General features: G+C 32.4%; 1 protein-coding gene and 1 long non-coding RNA gene across 2 annotated transcripts; one reads left to right on the plus strand and one right to left on the minus strand.

The window, feature by feature from the left end:
* Window positions 1–7,788: 7,788 nt before the first annotated feature.
* LOC132610827 (inactive protein RESTRICTED TEV MOVEMENT 1-like) lies at window positions 7,789–9,644 on the minus strand. The gene has a single exon (XM_060325233.1). The coding sequence runs from the start codon at window positions 8,669–8,671 to the stop codon at window positions 7,976–7,978; it is 696 nt and encodes a 231-aa protein (XP_060181216.1). The 5' UTR covers window positions 8,672–9,644; the 3' UTR covers window positions 7,789–7,975.
* A 6,755-nt stretch (window positions 9,645–16,399) lies between these two features.
* On the plus strand, window positions 16,400–20,818 carry LOC132610119 (uncharacterized). The gene is made up of 3 exons (XR_009571026.1): window positions 16,400–16,627; window positions 18,511–19,599; window positions 20,721–20,818. It is a non-coding gene; the product is annotated as an uncharacterized LOC132610119 (long non-coding RNA).
* Window positions 20,819–21,311: the final 493 nt, after the last annotated feature.

Genomic DNA, 21,311 nt, shown 5'->3' on the forward strand with positions numbered 1-21,311 from the left:
TAGATACACCCATCAGAAAAATTTAGTCATCTTTATCTCCTACCAGTACTCTAGAATATCTTGATATTATTCTAGATACAAAAGTATCTAGATAATTCTATCCTCAACTATAAATATCTAAGTGTCTAGAATTTCTAGACATTTCCTAATACAATATATATCAAAGATATTATATTATAACTTTCTAAAATCTCTTCTATATATCTATGATATTTATTCTTCCAAAAAATTAACTTTAATTTTTCACACAACTATTTTGACTCTTGAAAAAAAAAGTGTCAATCTTTTTGGAACGAAGAAAATAATATAATTATGATGTTTTTTCATCAGAGTCGCAAACTATGTTTTCAAACTAACAAATCATAAAACTTTTTTCTACCAACACAAAAGTCATTTTACTCTACATTATATTTTAGCTTTTTGTTTTAATTTGAGTGTTAAAAATAGAGACCCGATGAATGGAAGACTAACCTGATCCGATCGACTTAATTTTTGAAAAATATATAGTGTATATATATTGGAAAGCATTATACTTTCGAACTTTATGGAGTATAGTGTGACGACCTTCCAAGTCATCTTGCTACATAAGCACATATTTTAGACATGTGGATGCTTACATGGCAAAGATGCTAACGTTTATGTGAAGATTCTAGAGTCATGAAGAGCTTTCTTGGAGAATTCTCTAGACCCTTATAAAATATTTAGGAAGACTTTCTTGAAAAGCCTTAGAATTAGGCTTGTGCACAAATTGGTTCAATCCGAATTTCCGAACCGATTCGAAACAATTCGGATAATTCAATTTGGACAATACAATTCGATTTCGATTTACAAATGCAATTGTAAAATATTACGGTTTAACGGTTCGAATACGGTTGGCTTCAATTATCAACCGAACCGACCCGAACAAATCGAATTTATATATGACTAGTACTTTAATAGTCTAACTATACATACACTTAATACTTAATAGTGAAGTAATATTTATTTAACTTCAGAAGTGGTGCAAATGAATGTCTATATGCACACCTTGCACTGGATATTCACGGCCTTCTTGTTGGTCTCAAGCTGACTTCTCTTTTGGTCTTCCATCTTTTCAGTGTTCTTCTCACGAGTCATCTTTGCCTTTTGGCCATTGCCTCCACCCATGGCTTTGTTTGTTCTTTGATCTTAGCCTGTACAAATTAGAGTTTTTTTTTCTAGGATGCAAACTGAGTTGTTATGTTTGTCTGCTTGCAAGTTGCAAGATGCTGGATTTTTAATTTGGTGTATGTAATTTGGTGTCGTCAGATTTGTATGCCTGCACAAGTTGTCAAGCTCTTGTTTTGCTATTTATATACTATTAGGCTTGCAAGTTTATGATTTTTTCTTGGTTAATGTCTTGGTTATAAAGCTGCAAATTTAGGATCTCATTATTTTTTGTTATGTTTACTCTAAAACTAAAATGAAATAGCTGCTTGTTTAAATTTCGAATAAACCGAACAAATTGATTTGTGTAACCGAACCGAAATAATAAAAAACGAATCGAATTGAACCTAGAATGGATCGAGTTTGGTTAAGAAATTTAGAAAGTCGAAATTTGAAATTTTAACTCGATGATGACCAAAACCGAACCGAACCGATTCGTGCACAGGCCTACTTAGAATATTCTAGACATGTAGAGAATTCTAAAGAGGGGACATACTTGTAAATATAGAGGGACTTGTGTAACAATTATTATTTATCCATTAGCCCCTAGGTGAGTAGTATAAATAGAGGGACATACATTTGTAAAAACCATCAACCAAAAATCAATCAACTCTTCTATAATAAAAAGCTTCCTTCTAGCAAATTTCTCTTGTCTTATTCACCTACTATTCCCTTAGTGATCTTAAGTGTAGTAATCTAGGCTGACTTGGCATAGCAAGATCGTGAGCAAGTTGTGCAAGAACGTGAGCGAGTTGTCAAATGCCGCACGTGCGCTTAGTTAAAGACTAAGGACGTGACAATAGTTACTCCAAGTAGTTAGTAATGCATCAGAAGGTTATTAGTTTGTGAAGTAATAATTTTGTCGTAAATTCTTTCCAATTTATTGACTTCTTTAGTTGTTTTGATGGAGAAGTTGTTTTCTTTGACTATTTTCATGATACTCTGAGGATAAAAAATAGGAAAAAAATAATATATGGATAAGAAGATAGATACTCAGAATCAAAAAGCTCTGGAGACGATAATCAATATTAGTTTGGATGAAAGTATTGAAAATATGAATACAAGGAGAGAATTTGGACGGTGATTTCCAAAAGATGTGTAGGATAAGCCATTTACACATTTTGAGCTAGTAAGAAAATATTGATGGCTTATCACTCATCGGAAGGATTAAAAATTGGATCGGGTCGGTCCTCTTGTAATTGAGTCTATATTTATAAGATTAAAATTTTAAAAAAGAGTTAAAACGCAGAGCAAAATTTTTTTACTCATCAAAAGATGGAATTCTCAGGCAATTGTAACTTTTTTGTTAGTTAGGTGATAAAAGTTTTATGATTTTCTGTTAGAAAACATTATTATGCGACTTTGATAAGAAAAAAACACAGGTACGTGATTCTTAATAAAATGTAAAAAAAACCATAGGGGTTTGGATTTCAAAATATATAGTTAAACTTTATCTCAACTTATTTTTCGCACATAAAAATAGACATCGACCCAAAACCTTGAACTCTTCACAAGTGCAAATCAATCGTTAGATCTGCCACTATAAGCAACAAGAGACACACTAGCTATACTTAGGAAACTTTTATTTTGTGCCACACGTAACTGAGAGGGGCGGTGAAAGTAGCACTGAAAGTGGAGAGCGGGGAGGCTTTCTCTTTTATGGGAGGAGAGTATTTTGAGGAAAGGTTCAAAATACTGCCTTAAATATGCATTATATGATTTTGGGCCTTTATGTTTGTCAAAAGTTAACACTTTTATTATTTGTTAAATATTTATGAACTTTGTTTTTTAGATTTAACGGGACTATACAAAATAATACTAATAGTGTGAATCACATTTAGTGGTACAATTTTTGTTATTTATGTTATTATATATTTATTTTTAGAGTGTGATGCAGCTTTTTGGGACGTAATTCATGGAGTATTTTTTTACGAAAAGGGTAAAAAATGCCCTTAAGTATCAAAAATGCTGAGAAGGCTTTGAAATGGTAAGAAGGCCAGGTTGATGGGTTATTGAAGAAGGAATGCTTTTGGTGGGGCTTGGTATCTCACATGCAACTCATGTGAATTACTTCATTCTGTTATTTTTGTGGCTTTTACTAACGAAATAATGGAACTTGTTAATTTTGAGAAATACACAAGAATGTATATTATTCACAATGATACTACAAGGATGTAGCTAAAGTTGTAGCTATCATCAAGGGATGTTTTTGGTTAATAACTCGAGTATTATTGTACCAATTCTTATGTGATCGGTCGATATTTTTCTGTATTGTTTATTGACGCAATAGAAGCTCTTTTATTTACACTAAGCCCCGGACAATATTTCTAAGGCAATGACGAGTATGCCAAACTCTCTTGGTCTGTACAGCTTTGCATTTGTTCTTTGTTTGTTCTGGTGATTAATCGTAAAGTTTATCATTCACCAAAAAAGAAAAAAGAAAAAAAAAACTTGACGACTAAAGTGTACGCTGGCAAAAAAAAAAAACAGCGAGAGCTGACATTAGATTTAAATTATTTTAATCTTCTTAATAAAACACAAAATAATATGGCTTATGAGACACCAAACTGTTCTGTTCAAAAAAAAAAAAAAAAAAAAACAGAACAAACTGTTGATCGCGGAGTATACTGTAAAAGTTCGTTAGTAAATTAATATGGTCCAGCTTATATTGTTCGAAACATGAAGATGACATTTGCAATCAACAGTACATGTGACGTAACTTTGTTTTAATAAAAACTTGAAAGATAAATATCCTTACGTAATTAATAACCAAACATCAATGAGTAGATCTATCATTCAAACGTAAAACCAAACATTCATATCTAGTAGACGAACTAGTATTTTGAGTTAATCTTCATCCTTAATTTGAAGATCTTTGAAATTGGTCATGGAGCTGAATGGGATGGGCAGCTTTACATAGATCCCAATACTCTCAATCGCATTGGGATTCGATATTACATAAAAAAAAAACAAATAAATTGTTTCTTCCTATGTGAAAGCAAAGTTAAAAGTCTTGGCTATTAGCTGAAGTAGCAGTAGTACTCCCAAATGGACCATAGGAGCGCTTGTTGGTGCCAAAAAAATTAGGGGCTTACAAAACAAATCGATAAATTGCATCAAATTGATAAATTGAATTAAATTGAAGAAAAATTCGATTAATGGTTTGGTTTAACTTAATTTAGTGTTGAAAAAAAAATTCGACCACACTTAATTTGATTTGATTTTAGCTTAAAAAAAGTCGAACCGAACTAAACCAATCCGACATTAGTGTATCATGAAAGCTAACATAAAATATGTCGTGTCATTAACAAAAGGGTGGCTCCACCACAACTGATTAGTTACTTTATAAAGTTTTCCATTGCTCTTTTGGCCATATTTTCTACTTGACAATAAATGATGTTGCAATTTTCTTTTCGTCTTACAAAGAATACGTATTAATATTATTTTAGGCCTACATTTTATCAGCCGGAAAAGTTAGATGAGGCGTCACAAATGCTTTTTGAAACTTTAATATGTCGATGTCTTTATTTTTTTTCTTTTTTCATTAAAAAAAGAGAAAGAAAATAGAATTGGCTCCCTCTTTTACCCCTGGTGCAAAAGTTATTTAAATTACTTAATTTTATTGTTGGAGGTTCTCAAATATAATCATATCGGTGATTCAACAGAACAATCTTCACCCTAACAAAAATAAAGCATTAGACACAAAAAGGTAAAAAGAATCAAATGTGAATTGAATAAAAGGAAAATATATATATCAGATACTACAGTAATATATTCGTTCATGAATTAGTTTTTTTTTTTTTAAATATTAATTAGCTTGCTAGTAGATTGTGCTGGAGCTTGTTTAGGTAAGCACTTAATTATTTTGTTTTATATGCATTTAATTATGTTATCACTAATATAGGGAATCTTTTTATTTTTAGATTTTTATACAAAAATAATATCATTTTTTTTAGCTTTAAGTTGCACAATTTGTAATATCTAAAATTAATTATAGATTATATAATTAACTCTTATATATCTTGTATTTATGAAATTCTCCCCAAAGTTGTTTCAATATATATATATATATATTTTTAGAAAAACAAAAAAATCGCTACTTCATGAGTGCTTTTTATAGTTTATCATAGTGTTTCAAATAGCATTGCGTTAACTAAGTTTGTTCACCATATGATGCAGGAATTATGTGTGTGCGCTATTAATCAACTATCTATAATGTCGTAGTCTATCATGAAAGTTAACATAAAATATGTCCTGTCACTGACAAAAGGGTGGCTCCACCACAACTGATTAATTACTTTATAAGGTTTTCCACTGCTTTTGTTTGCCTATGTTTTCTACTTCACCAATAAATGATGTTGCACTTTTCTTTTCGTCTTGTGGACCATGTACGAAATGTATTGAGAACACATGTTAATATTATTTTAGGCCCACATCTTATCAGCTGAAAAAGTTAGATAAGGAGTCACGGATGCTTTTTGAAACTTTGGTATGTCGATTCTTTATTTCTGTTCTTTTTCTCATAAAAAGGAGAGAAAAATTGGGTCCCCCTTTTACCCCTAGTGCAAAAGTAATTTAAATTACTTTATTGTTGAGTCCGGAATCAAAATGTCAAAAAAAAAAAAAAAACATTTTGAATCAAAATACCCCAATAAAAAAAAAGTTACCAAAGTACCTATAGCGCAGTATTTTACTGCGTTATAGAAAAAAATTATTTTTTTGGTACTTCTATAACGCAGTAAAATACTGCGTTATAGAAGTACCAATTTTTTTTCTTTCTATAACGCAGTAAAATACTGCGTTATAGAAGTACCAAATTTTTTTTCTATAACGCAGTAAAATACTGCGTTATATAAACAGTACAAAAAAAAAATTGGCCAACTTTATTTTTTGCAACACTTACTGTTATTTTCCATACTTTAACCAATAATTAGTCGTGTGTCAAGATTTCGAAACGTCAATATTTTATGTAGGCTCAATACATCAAGGATACGTAAACGTTCGGATCGTCATTTTAGGGGTTGAAAAGGTGTCCGAAGTAAATTTTGTTTGAAAAAACTTAGTGTTTGACTGTAAGGTTATTTTAGTCAACTTTATATGTCGAGAAAATTAGTCAGCTTTATTTTCAAAAATTGAAACCGTAGAAGTGAAATTGACATTCACAGCTACATTACCCCGAGATTTTTACGTTGAAATTTATTGCGTATCATCATCTTATAAGTAAATAAAACTGAAAATTTCACGCCAATTTGGGGGAAAATCGAAATTAAATGGGATAAAAGACGTTTTTTTAAAAATTGGCTCGGCCAAACTGCCTTGTGTCAGTTTGTCCGTATAGATCTCGAAAAAATACACAAGTACAAAAAAAAAGGCGTAAAACGGACGTCCGAGCGCAAAGTTATGACCATCTAAATTTTGACGACTTTACAACTAGTTTTTGTCCCTATATTTTTTAGAATTTTATTATATTCAAAATAAAGTTATGTCTTTATTAAAAAATAACACGCTTAAATCAAAATCTTAAAAAATAAAACACCCTAAAGTTTCCAAACAAAACTTATTTCGGGTACCTTTTCAACCCCTAAAATGACTATCTGAACGTCTACGTAGCCTTGATGTATTGAGCCTGCATTATTGTACGCAGAAAAAAAAATACTAGGTTTTATATAAAATATTGACGTTTCGGAGTCTTGACACGACTAATCATTGGTCAAAGTATGGAAAAAACACTAAGTTTTTTCAAACAAAACTTATTTCGGGCACCTTTTTAACCCTAAAATGACGATCCGAACGTCTACGTATCCTTGATGTATTGAGCCTACATTATTGTACGCAGAAAAAAATATCAGGTTCTATATAAAATATTGACGTTTCGGAGTTTTGACACACGACTAATCATTGGTCAAAGTATGGAAAAAACACTAAGTTTTCAAACAAAACTTACTTCGGGCACCTTTTCAACCTCTAAAATGACGATCCGAACGTCTACGTATCCTTGATGTATTGGGCCTACATTATTGTAGGCAGAAAAAAATATCAGGTTCTATATAAAATATTGACGTTTCGGAATCTTGACACACGACTAATTATTGGTCAAAATATGAAAAACAACACTAAGTGTTACAAAAAATAAAGTTGGCCAATTTTTTTTTTTGTACTGATTATATAACGCAGTATTTTACTGCGTTATAGAAAAAAAAATTGGTACTTCTATAACACAGTATTTTACTGCGTTATAGAAAGAAAAAAAAATTTGGTACTTCTATAACGCAGTATTTTACTGCGTTATAGAAGTACCAAAAAAAATAATTTTTTTCTATAACGCAGTAAAATACTGTGTTATAGAAGTACCAATTTTTTTTCTATAACGCAGTAAAATACTGCGCTATAGCACTTAACGGCTCCGTCTCCATTAGTACTATAGCGCAGTAAAATAATGCTCTATGGGTACTTTGGTAACTTTTTTTTTATTGGGGTATTTTGATTCAAAATGTTTTTTGGGGGTATTTTGGTTCCGAACTCCTTTATTGTTGGAGGTTTTCAAATGTAATCGTATAAGTGATTCAACACAACAATCTTCATCCTAATAAAAATAGGGGAAAATTTCATAAATATACAATTTACTCACTTACATTGTGAAAAAATAGCTTAAAACTTACATTACAAAGCTTTAACCCACACCTATATACATATACACATATATACACCCATATACAATATTATAACATATATCCATATATACCCATATACAATCCTACACAATGTTATACAATATTATACACCCATAATATTATATAATATTATGCACACATATACAATATTGTATGCCCACATACAATATTATACATCCATATAAAACAACCACAACGCCGCCGCCACTGCTCCATCTCCAGCCAAACAACCTAGACCAAACACAACGTCGGCGGAATGGATCTATGGTTTTGGTAGCAGTAGTAGACCAACTATCTTCATCCTTAATTTGAAGATCTTTGAAATTGGTGATGGAGCTGGATGGGATAGTCATCTTCACATAGACCCCAATACTCTCAATGCCACTGAGATTCGATGTTCCATGAAAACCCCCAAATAAATTTCTTCTTCCTATGTGAAAGTTGAAGTCTCGTTCATAATTAATAGGAGCAGTAGGACTCCCAAATGGCCCATAGGAACCCTTGTTGGTGCCAATTTTTATAGTCTTCAAAACTGACGTATAACCTCCTCCAAGTGAACCACTTATAGAAGTAAGAAACTCTGACGGATAATCAAAGACAAGTGCAGCGATGCTTGCAGTTTCAGTGATGCTTGCAGTTTCAGTATTACTCGCGCCATATTTGTCCGACTTAACTAAGTTGCCATTCTCATAAAACAGGAACTGAAGTGCCACAACTCCGTCTCTGCTGTAGTAAACATAAATCCCAGCAACTTGTTCTCGTCCCTTTAAATCCCAAGCACGTCCTCCCACTGAGCCAACTTTGAGTAAGTCCATATTATCTGCTCTCTTGATTCCTCAATTGTAGTTGGAAGATGAGTTATATATGGAAATGTCACACAAATACAACTTTTTCAAATGGTTATTAAAAAGATTACAACTATTTTAAAAAAATTAAATAAATATAATTTATTCAAAATTTTAACTTTTTAATTACAAATATACAACTTTTTACATTCCTAAAATATCAATAATACTTAATTTTAGGAGTTACTACCATTAATGCATATCCATTTTTTTCTCTCTCTTTCTTTCAAAATCATCCTAGCCTATCCACTTTAATGGCCTGTTTGTTTGACCAGGTAATTACACAGTTAGGTGGGAATTGGGTGTAATTGACAGGGTGTAATTACACTCTCCAATTCTCAAGGGGGGGCTGAGAATTGGGTGTAATTACACCCTGTAATTACAGGGTTACTTTTTAGTCTGTTTATTTTTTTACTTTAATTCATTTTTATTTTTAATTTATTTTATTTCTATTATTTTAATTTTTTTGATTTTAAATATTTTTTTATTTCTATTATTTTAATTTCTTTTTTATTTTTACTTTTTTATTATTTTTATTTTTTAAAATGTATTTTTCTTTTTATATTATTTATTTTTCATTTTCTTTCTTTTCATTCTCAACCTTTACTTCTTGTGATCCATGTAATTGCTCGTATTTTTTATTTTATTTTATTCATTTAGCATAACCGTATTATTATTCTAATATTTGAAACTACACCTCTTAATATTGGAAAGAATGAGTTATAACAAACTTGACATATAACAGGTGACGTTATTAAAGTATAATTTCATTGTGAATGAGGTTATAGACTTATATTTTTCCTTTCTTTTGAATTATTTACTTAAGCTACATTGGAACTTACTTATGTAATGTTGGAATTTGACATAAGAGTATTATGTTGAACTTTTTCTTTTGGATTTTGAATTTAGGTTGTATTTTCAATTTTAAGTTATTTGCTTTCACATTGCATGTTGTTTATTTTTCACTTACATTTGATGGATTTTTTGTATCAAACATCTGAATGATGTTATGGCATTATATTTATTAATATTATTGTTTTGTCAAACATCCAATCCATGACGTTCTCACAAAAAAAGTCTTCTTTTATGTTTTATAATTAAATATTAATTTGAAAAATATATATCAATTATTTTTGTTACAATATTAGTTACAAATATATGATTATTAATTAATATATTTTCAAGAAACAATGTGTTATTAAATAACTAATTTAATATTATTTATAAAGGCAATATTTTTTAAATATTAATTTTAAATTTTTTATAATTAAATTTTATTTTTAAATTAAACTGACTGTGTAATTACACTTGTGCAACCAAACAACACGCTTGTAATTACACTGTAATTACGTTATGACAAACAAACAGGTCATTGTAATTACACTACTGTGTAATTACTACTGTGTAATTACTAGACTGTGTAATTACTACCCTAGTAATTACACCAATTCCAATTACCAGGTGGCTTTGCAAACAGGCCCTAAGTGTTAGATGACCAAAATCCAATACCTATTTAATTAGGGGCATTTTAGTCAAATTATCTATTTTTACCTAAGAGTTAGTATTTTCTTAAGGGGTATAAAAATGACTAAGTGAACACTCTTTCTGATCCAGGGAGTATTCTAGAAGTCTATTAGCACCTATATAAGCCCCTTTCTAAGGATATTATGTAAGAGTAGAGCTCTTAAGAATTAATATGATTGAACTTTATGTTTATCTTCAGCTTCTATCCTCTTTGTGCCCCACGATATTATCAAGGTTCTGCCTTATACATATATTCCAACAGCTTAATGGGTACAACTTTTTGTAGTTTGCACCCTATTTTTTTTTTTTTTTTTACAACATGCACCTTAATCTCTTCATTTTCTTACAAAACCATAAGTAATAGATATGTTGGGGGTGCAAAATGCTAAGAATCCTAAATGTAATCACATCAGTGATTCAAGAGAACAGTCTTCACACTAACACAATAAAGCATAAACAGAAAAAAGGGAAAAAGAATCAAATCTGAATTGAATAAAAGGAAAATATAAAGACTTACAGTTACAGTGAAGGACTAAAGATGAACTGGTGGCGATCGGTGGTGGAAGTAGCCTGAAAGTGGAGAGACAGGATTTTGGGGAAAGAAAGAAACTTTGTTATTTAATGGAGAAATGACAAAAATAGTCTCTTATATTTGGAGTTAATTCCTCCGATCACCATTGAAGTTGTAGCAAAATCTCGTAACTTATTATTTTATTTTTACGGTCATCAAACTATATATTAGTTTGGGAAAATATGTAAATATACTCCTTAACTTTGCAATTTAAAGCAGATATGCCCCTCGTTACAAAAATGGTGCATATATACCCCTGCCGTTATAAAAATGGTGTAAATATACTCTGCAGTTATAAAATGGTGCAAATATACCCTTTTTACTAACGGAATTTTTTTTAAAAATCATTTAATTTATTTTTTAATTAAAAAAAAGTCTACCTATATTTTCTTTAGTAGACATAATTTTCAAAAGCCACATGGTAATTTTTTTTTCTGGTGGGTCGGGTCTGGTAAGTTTTAAAAAATATCTCCGTGACTTTAAAAAAATAATATCTCCGTGACTTATTTTGAATCACAAGTTTCAAAAGTCTTCCCTCTTTATTAAATGTCGTGTCCAGTCAAATGAGTTCATATAGATTGAAACGGTGGGAGTATCTTTTTAAGTTGAAAGTAAATAATTACTAATTAGGGAAGGATATGGCATAGGCTTAATCCTTGCACTGTTTTTTTGGAAATATATGTGCAGATATCCTTTGGTTAGAGGTTTTAGTCCATGTTCCCCTCTAGCATATGTAATTTTTTGCATTAATGACATGTTTGGAGTCAAACCTAATTCCCCACACCAAAGGATCACAACCTAAGGTGATGGCTTATATATAAGAGGGCTAGAATGAAATCTAAAAGTCTCAAGTACGAGGATCAAATTATAGATTCCTAGCATCCATAATATCCAGTAGCCAGATATGAGATCTCCTCTAAAAGTCCTGTTGAGTGATAGAATTATGTCAAGTAAATGATTTACTTGGACCAAGTTTAAAAAAATGGGTAGACTTATTTTTTTAAAGTCACGGAGATATTTTTTTAAACTTACCAGACCCGACACACCAGAAAAAAAAATTACCATGTGGCTTTAGAAAATTATGTCTACTAAAGAAAATATAGGTAGACTTTTTTTTTTAATTAAAAAATAAATTAAATGATTTTAAAAAAAAAATCCGTTAGTAAAAAGGGTATATTTGCACCATTTTGTAACTGCAAGGGTATATTTGCACCATTTTTGTAACGACAGGGGTATATATGCACCACTTTTGTAACGAGGGGCATATCTGCTCTAAATCGCAAAGTTGAGAGGTATATTTGCACATTTTCCCTATTAGTTTCCAATAAAGTAATAACTAACAGAAAGTTAAAAAAGTTAATGGGTGTTCACATTCGTTTTTCTAGGATCCAACTAGTTGACTCATTTGACCTCTTTTAGCAACTTAAATAAAAATTGCCAAAACCCATTTGACTTATATACTATATTCCATCAATTAGAAGAGAGACTAGCAACACATGCCCGTGCAATGTACAGGCCAAATATATCTATTCACTTTAATTAGCCAGTCTTTAAGGTTTGTATTTTGAAAATAACTTTTAAAAATATTCTAATTGTTATTGTATATACAAAATGTATTTTATGTACTATCACTTTAGTTGTAATTAAAAGTCTTTGAGATGGAAAGAGTCAGACCTTTTTATCATTATCATGACAATGAAAGTTGTTCATTGATGTAAAAGAAAATTAGGAAATAAATTTGTGTAGGAGAATTAAATTCAACTGCATATGTCTATTATGTTAAGAATGTAAAAAGTCAAAAGTGAACAAGTAAAAGTGCATGGATGAAATAAATTTGTGTAGAAGAATTAAAATTGAACTACATATGTCTATACATGAGAAGAGAATAAATATTCAGCTAGAAAATGAAAACTTAAAAGTGAACAAGTAAAAGTGCACGGAGGAAACAAATATGCCGGAAAATTAAATTTGAAATGCATACGTCTAAACATGAGAAGGGAATAAATAGTTGGTTCTAAATTTTTTCTTTTAAATTCTTCAATATTTTATATGTATACCGACAGGTTGATATCCATTTCAATTAAGTAACTGTTCAGATCCAAACATAAGAATCATTTTGTTGTATATATAGGATTAAAATATTTTCATTAAATTAATTAAAAAATATATTAAAATTTTTTACATTCATTGTTACAAAGAAATCAAAATTAGAAAAATATATGTTATATCATTAATCACCAAATTTTAATTCTGAAATGAAAATATAAAGTAATACATTTTATAAATGTAAAGAAACAACAATCAGAGACTGCAAAGGAGAGTAAATAAGTAAAGTATTGATAATGAAGGAAAACGGGGATAAATGTCACTCCTTCCCTTTACTTTTATTTGTCGACGTTAACATATCAAGGAAAAAACATCTTCTTCTTATTTTACCTCTCACGTTAATTATTCATTTCTAATCATTTTCTGAGGCTATTGAGACTATATACCAATAAATATGGATATTATGATAAAATATATACTTTATTTATTAATTTTCAAAGAACGTGAAAAGTCAAAAGTGAACAAGTTATGTATAGGGAGCATTAAAATAACTTTTGGTACAAATGTCATTGTTATTGTTCGTCCTGTCTTCACATTTAAAGTAGACATATATTTTTAGTAATGTGGCCAAGTAATAAAGACGAAGGGAGTACTTCATATTTTTAGTAATGTGGCCAAGTAACATGGGACGGAAGAAGTATTTCATTTATTAATTCTTAAATAACGTGAAAAGTCAAAAGTCAAAAGTAAAAGTGCACGGAGGAAATAAATATGTGTTGAAGAATTAAAATAGAAGTATACATGTGTATACATGAGAAAAGAATAAATATTCAGTGCCATGTCATATATCCACATGGGATTTATTAATTCTCAAAGACTGTGAAAAGTAAAAAATGAACAAATTAAATTGCACGAAGGAAATAAATTTGTATAGGAGAATTAAAATTGAACTCTATATGTCTATACATGAGAAGAGAATAAATATTCAAATAGAACACGAAAAATCAAAAGTGAACAAGTAAAAGTACACGGAGGAAATAAATGTGTCGAATAATTAAATTTGAAGTGCATACGTCTATACATGAGAAGAGAATTAACTATTAAGTACTATGACACATGTCTACGTTAATATGGACGAAGGGAGTACTTCGTTTTTATTAATTCTTAAAGAACGTGAAAAGTCAAGTATAGTAATGTGGCAAAGTAATATGGAACGGAAGGAGGACTTCATTTATTAATTCTTAAATAACGTGAAAAGTCAAAATGAATAAGTAAAAGTGCACGGAGGAAATAAATATGTGTCGGAGAATTAAAATAGAAGTGCACACGTGTGTACATGAGAAGAGAATAAATATTCAGCACTGTGGCATATATCCACGTGAGATTTATTACTTCTCAAAGAATGTGAAAAGTCAAAAGTGAACGAATTAAAGTGCATGGAGGAAATAAATTTATGTAGGAGAATTAAAATTGAACTACATATGTCTATACATGAGAAGAGAATAAATATTCAGCTAGAACACGAAAAGTCAAAAGTGAACAAGTAAAAGTGCACGGAGGAAATAAATGTGTCGGAGAATTAAATTTAAAGTGCATACGTCTATACATGAGAAGGTAGTAAATATTAAGTATTATGATACATGTCTACATTAGATATAAAAATAGTTGAATAAAGTGTACAAATTATATAGCTCATGATATAAGAATTTAATGCGGGTATAATTCGTGAAGTTGTTGGTACAAGCTTGGGGAGCCGTGTTCGTTCCCCCAAGCCACTTATATATAATAGAAAAAAATATAATAGAAATGTAAAAAGACAAAAGTGAATAAGTAAAAATGCATGAAGGAAATAAATTTGTATAGGAGAATTAAAATTGAATTGCATATGTCTACACATGAGAAGAGAATAAATATTCAGCTAGAACATGAAAAGTTAAAAGTGAACAAGTAAAAGTGCACGGAGGAAAATGTTAAGAATGTAAAAAGCCAAAAGTGAACAAGTAAAAGTGCATGGAAGAAATAAATTTGTGTAGGAGAATTAAAATTGAACTGCATACGTCTATACATGAGAAGAGAATAAATATTCAGCTAGAACATGAAAAGTTAAAAGTGAATAAGTAAAAGTGCACGGAGGAAATAAATATGTCAGAGAATTAAATTTGAAGTGCATATGTCTATACATGAGAAGAGAAATAATATTAAGTACTATGACACGTGGCTACATGGGATATAAAAATAGTTGGATAAAGTGTACAAATTATATAGCTCATGGTACAAGAATTTAATGCGGGTATAATTTTTACAGCCCATGGTACAACCATGGGCTGCTGTGTTCGTCCCCTTACGGGGCTTATTAATAATAGAAAAGAGGAGAACATATTATTTGGGGCCGTAAGCAGACCAAGAAAACGATAAATGCTTCCAGCTTTTTGACGATTAATTTTATTTTATCGTGAATTCGGACACGGAGTATCTAGGTTTTTAAAAAATAATATTTACATATTTAGAAATTCAATAAAAGTACAATAAGTGACAATAATTGAAAATTCGAAATATTTAAAATACATATAAAAAATTTACGGCTAATGATGGACAGAGGGAGTGAATTTACGGCTAGTGATGTTGGTCATGTGAAACACTTATTTAGACACAATTTTTGTGACTTCTTTTGTTAAAACTGGTGCTCATATATATCTTTATCAACTTATATGAGTTGCTAGTGTTGTGTGAGGACCCACAGCTGGGCGCTGACCATACTGTGAAACCCCTGGGTATCTGACCCCATGAACATGTGTACATGACATGACATACTTAGGTATTGTACGTGAGAGGGTGCTTAGCCAGTTCGATATACGCTGCAGCGGCTGGGATCGAACCCGCGACCTTGCAGTCACCTTTACATTCCCCTGAGGGAATCGACTCTTACCAATTGAGCTAAAAAGGCAACTTTTTGTCGAGGATCCAGTGATCTGCACTGGGGTTGCCCTCTCATACATGACATGCATCTGCGCATGGACTACTGGGCCATTGTATGTGAAAGGGTGCTTAGCCAGCTCGAGAATACACGCTGCAGCGCCTCGAACCCGCGACCTTGCAGTCACTTTTGTCCCCCGAAGGAGCGCCTCTTACCAATTGAGCTGGCTAAGCACCCTTTCACATACAATGGCCCAGTAGTCCATGCGCAGATGCATGTCATGTATGAGAGGGCAACCCAAGTGCAGATCACTGTGGATCCTCGACAAAAAAGTTGCCTTTTTTGTGAGGACCCACAGCTGGGCGCTGACCATACTGTGAAACCCCTGGGTATCTGACCCCATGAACATGCGTACATGACATGACATACTCAGGTATTGTGCGTGAGAGGGTGCTTAGCCAGTTCGATATACGCTGCAGCGGTTGGGATCGAACCCGCGACCTTGCAGTCACCTTTACATTCCCCTGAGGGAATCGACTCTTACCAATTGAGCTGCATCATAGGGTCAGATACCCAGGGGTTTCACAGTATGGTCAGCGCCCAGCTGTGGGTCCTTACATGTTGATTAATAAGCAATATTTAGTCCAGTGAAGTTGCTTATCAAGCATCTTTTACTCATATCTGTGCATATTTTGTTCATGTTTTAGAATAGCTTAGTAGATTATTTTTGACTAATCCACAAATTTTTAGAATTTTTAGAGTTGTTTTGAGCAGGTCGAGTTTTCAGAGTAGCCCCAAACCAGTAGTTGCTGCTGAAAAAAAAATCAGGTGACATCACTTGCGAACCGCATGTCATGCCTGCGAGTCGCAGGTGCTGACAAAAAAAAAAGTTTCCCTCAAACTATTTTATGTTTTGTTTTGATTATGTGCAGTGAGGACATTGCAATGTTTGTAGTTGGGGGTGGCATGTGGTAGCACATTATATTTTGGTTATGCATAAATTGTGCCCTTGCTGGGCTTTTGTCTTATATATGGATATTGTGTGCCCTTGCTGGGCTTTTGTCTTATATATGGATATTGTGTGCCCTTGTCGGGTTTGTTTTGTGACTGTTGGTGTGGCTGTGGATAGACCTTGTTGCAAATGGAACTTGCTCAAATTTTTGAAGATTTTGTTTTGTTGGCGTTTTGCGGATTAGTCACTTTTATTATTTTATTTTCTTTCTTAGCTTCTTTCATTAGTCTTGTAGTTTAGGTGTAGGTGCTCCTTTGAGGAAAAATGTGGAAACTCTTGGCTTGTTTGGTACTAATAGAGTTAGTCTCTTGCATGTGAAATTGAAATGCGAATACCCCTCCATATTGTTTTGTGCAAGTTAAAAAGCAAGGTGCATAGGAAAGAATGATCTTTGTGACAACTTTTTGGCTCATTTGGTGACTCTGTACCTACTAGTTGTGTTTACTTTGGATTATGAGATATTGCACTAGTTGTTCTTGCTTAGAAAGTGAAATTGATCCATCTTAACTAGTTCATATGCCATGTGTGGTGAGTGTTTGTTGAATAATTCTTGTGTTTACTTTTATCATCTAGAACTTGTCCGGTTAGTCTTTCAATGCTAATTTTGATTATGTTGGTTGGAGAGATGACCTTGGGCTATTTTTGTGATTTTTGAAAAAGCTTCTTTAGCCTTTCTAGCCTACCATTGCATAAATAATATCACTAGTAACCCCATTTGAGCCTATGACCTTTTCTTTGATTGCCACATTACAAGCCTTTACCCTTTTGATGAAAAGTCTCCCTTTTGAACCTTTCCCTCCTTGAACATGAAATTGTGAATTTGAGGCCAAAAGCCTAAGTTGGGGGTGTTAGTGTTGCTTGAGAAGTGGTGAAGTTTGGTGTAGTGGAAAAGTCAAAAGAAAGGAAGAAAATTTGAAAAACACAAAAAGGTTGCAAACTTTTTGTGCCAAAAAAAAAAATCAAGAAAATGGTTGCACAAAAAGAAGTTGGAATAATTAGGGAAACTAGTATGCAAAGGAAGGAGTGATGTTTTGAAATGAAGAGGAAAGTGGACAAAAGGTATTGTGTAGTGTTCAAGGAGGGCGTAGTCACTTGTATCTCAATTACTTATCCTACCCTTCCCTAAGCTTACACTACAAGCTTAAAAAGTCCCTATGTGATCTCCCACCAAATGTTCTTGAGTTAGTGATGATTGAAAATAAGGGCAAGCTTATGATGTGATATTTGTTAGCACTAGAATTTCTTTGTTGAGTGTGAGTGACTTTGTGTATTTTTCCCTTGCGTTGTTGTTGTGAATATAGTGATTTTGGGACTTTCTTTCTTGTTAGGGCATATGAATTACGATAGATTGGTGATGTTGAAAAATTCCAAGTTGAGTCAAATGAGCATATCTAGTAAGCTAGTAGTTTTGAGTCACTTATTGAGGCTTGATTGTTGTCGCTTGATTGTTTTGAAACTCCATGGCATTCTTTAAATTGTATTTTGAAATGAGGCAATTATTTGGTTGAAGTTTCACATGCTTGTAGCCTAATTATTTGTACCAATCAAAGTCATGTTTTTGTGCTAAAAGTGGATCCTCATTGAGATTTTGGTTTTGATTTGCTTGAGGACAAGCAAAGACTTTAAGTTAGGGGTGTTGATGTGCCGTGAAATTACGGGATATTCGATGCTAATTTCTTAAGATTTTGTAACTCTTCAAGCACTTTTGGTGTTACTTTTCGTGTATTTATGTCGTTTTGTAGGATAAGATGTCCGGAGAGCATAACAGAGCAAAATGGACCAAAATGGAGCAAAATAGAGCAAAACAAGCCAAAATAGAAGAAGCGTGACCTGCGAGTCGCAGGTCACACATGCGAGCCGCATGTTCTGCAACAAGTTTGTACAGAGATTTGGAAATCTGAAGAAATAGGATGCAGCATCTGCAAGCATCACCTGCGAGACGCAGGTACCACCTGCGAGACGCATTCATGACTGTATGTGCTTCAAGTCATCTCTGTACATTGCAAGACCTGCCAGAGTTTTGCACAACCTGCTAATTGCAGGTTGAACATGCGATACAACATGCGAGACGCACGTTGTGCACGCAGGGTATTTTGTCCAGATTTTGTTCCCGTTTTTGGAATGTTATAAATACTCTTTTAGGGTTTGTAAAACATATCTTTGGCCATTTTCATACAAGTTTTGGAGATTAGGTTCCTACACCACACTTTGGGGTTGAAGATTTGAAGATTTGGTTGAGCATTTCTGTTATATCCCGTATTTTTATACGTCGAGTTATTCGCAAGAGAATCGACTCAAGTTAAAGACGGGATCATTTTCGGGCACGAAACAGAAAATCTTTAATTTCCGGTCTCTATTAGAAAATGAATTGTTTATGAATTTTACTTAGTGTAAAAATATTAATGAAAAGTTGGGATTAATTACCATGATTAGATTATTAAGTGAGGATTAAAAATTTAATTATTCATTAAACAAGTCACTAGTGCACTAAGTGGGCCCCACCAAGACATGTGGCCAAATTTAATTGGCTCAAGCCTTGAGTGGGAAACTTGTCACTCCTAGGGGCTGAAAATATAGTGAAAAATCTGTGCCCAAACCCTCATTTTCATCTTCCACAATAAGCTAGAGAGAGAGAAAAAAAACAAAAGCCATGGCATTCGGCCATGGCTAGCAAATTGGAGCTCAAATTTGTTGATCCAAAATCAAATTTTTCAAAGTATTCCAACCAGTTAGGAAGGCTATAATAACGTGGATTAGTCATTTGGAGCAACAAGAACAAGTATTAGTTTATTTCACAACTTCTAGCCAAATTAAGAAGCCAACTTGTTAAGGTAAGATTTTGTTTTCTTTTGTTATAAGATTGGAGTTAATGATGTTGTAATGGATCTATTAAGTTGTATTATGTGAAGTTGGAAGTAAGAAAAATTGTTTGATTAAAGTTGGCGTTAAAAGTGGGCGGATTTGGAGTTGTTTTAATTGGGTTGAGTTTGATTAGTGTTGTCATAATTATGGTATGATATTTGTAGATAATTTGTTTATGTTGAAGGGCTGGAAATATGGTTATTGACATGTATAGGGGCTGTTGTCAGTGGTAAAAATTACACTTGATTCCATGTGTTTGTAATTTTGTGGAATAAAGGTCGAAAATTGTATTTCGATGTTGTAGTGTTGATGGACTGTTTTGGGTTTGCTATTGAAACGAAATTGAAGTAATTTCTTGTACATGGATGGTTGTTGTTATTAATGTTATGGATTATGTGTAAAAGGTGAAAGGAAAGTTTAAATCATGTTAGAACTTGTTGTGAAATTAGAGCAGTTTCCTTGCATATAATAGTTGATGTTGTTGTTGAAGTTGAAGTGGGCTGTGTGCTATAAACTTAGGTGAAATGATGCTTAATATTCTTGTACATGTATTGGAAATGGATTGAATGTGTTGTAGTATGGATAAATGGATGAAAATCATGAAGTTTTTGTAGTTGTGTTGAAGCCGTGTGAGGGGACTGTTTTAGGGGGATTTAGGGACTGTTTTGTGTCACATTTTGATTGTTGTTGTTATGGACATTGTGGTGTATTGTATGCATGTTGAATATGTGAATTAAGGTGTTAAAGAAATGAATTATGTTGAAGCATACAAGCAGTCCAAAACAGTGGACTGTTTTAGTGCTAGAGGTGAAATTGTATGTGTTGAGTGTTGATTCTTGTTATGAACGTTTAGTGGAAGTGAAGCATAATGATTCAAGTTGAAATTGAGATGAATTGTGGGCTATTTGGAATGTTATGTGGGCTGTCCGGATTAGTATTGAACATATGATTATTGATGTTGGATTGGTTGTATGTAGTTGGTTTGAATGCGAACGAAACGTCGTCTAAATGTTTGAAAGGGATTGTTAACGCTAAAATACATATTGAATTCCCTCGTAGACTAATTGTAGCTCTTGATATCTTGATATAGGATAAGTACTATTGGGCAGCAAGTACAAGTTATAATACGACTAAACGCTAAAGGTATGTAAAGCGCAATCCTTCTTACTTTTGGCATGCCTTAGTTTTTACATAGGCTAGATTAGAGCCTTAAGGAAATTCCAAATCCGAAATCCGAGCATGATATGATCTATATATATATATATTCCTTGGCACTCTTATGTATGATTTGATGAAATATGAACCATTATGTTTTTGAAAGAAGTGATTTCCAAACTTTGTACAAAAAGGTTTCACTTTATTGAATTTCGTAATTTTTGGAATGCCATATCTTTCGCATAAAGGCTCGGATTGCTTTGATATGTTCGTAGAAGTTTGTATGGCGTATGATAAGTATGTTTTCCATAGGCGGGCCTGGCTCGGGTCAATACCCGTCCGTGGGTCCCGCGACTTTCCTTTATGTAATTCGGACAACTTTTGAAGGAATTTGGTATGATTATCATTTCGAATTTCAAGTATGGTCATTTACTTATATTTGAGTCTATGATAATGATTTTATGCATATGGTTACTCATGACTCTGCTCGTGCGTTCTGTTATATCTTTCGCCGGTTGCCGGGCCG

The sequence above is a fragment of the Lycium barbarum genome, chromosome 9 (assembly GCF_019175385.1).
Source record: "Lycium barbarum isolate Lr01 chromosome 9, ASM1917538v2, whole genome shotgun sequence".
Classification (NCBI taxonomy): Eukaryota; Viridiplantae; Streptophyta; class Magnoliopsida; order Solanales; family Solanaceae; genus Lycium; species Lycium barbarum.

What these genes read in the sequence shown, in the direction of transcription:
- LOC132610827 (XM_060325233.1), bottom strand. Translation starts at nt 8,671, where the DNA reads ATGGACTTACTCAAAGTTGGCTCAGTGGGAGGACGTGCTTGGGATTTA.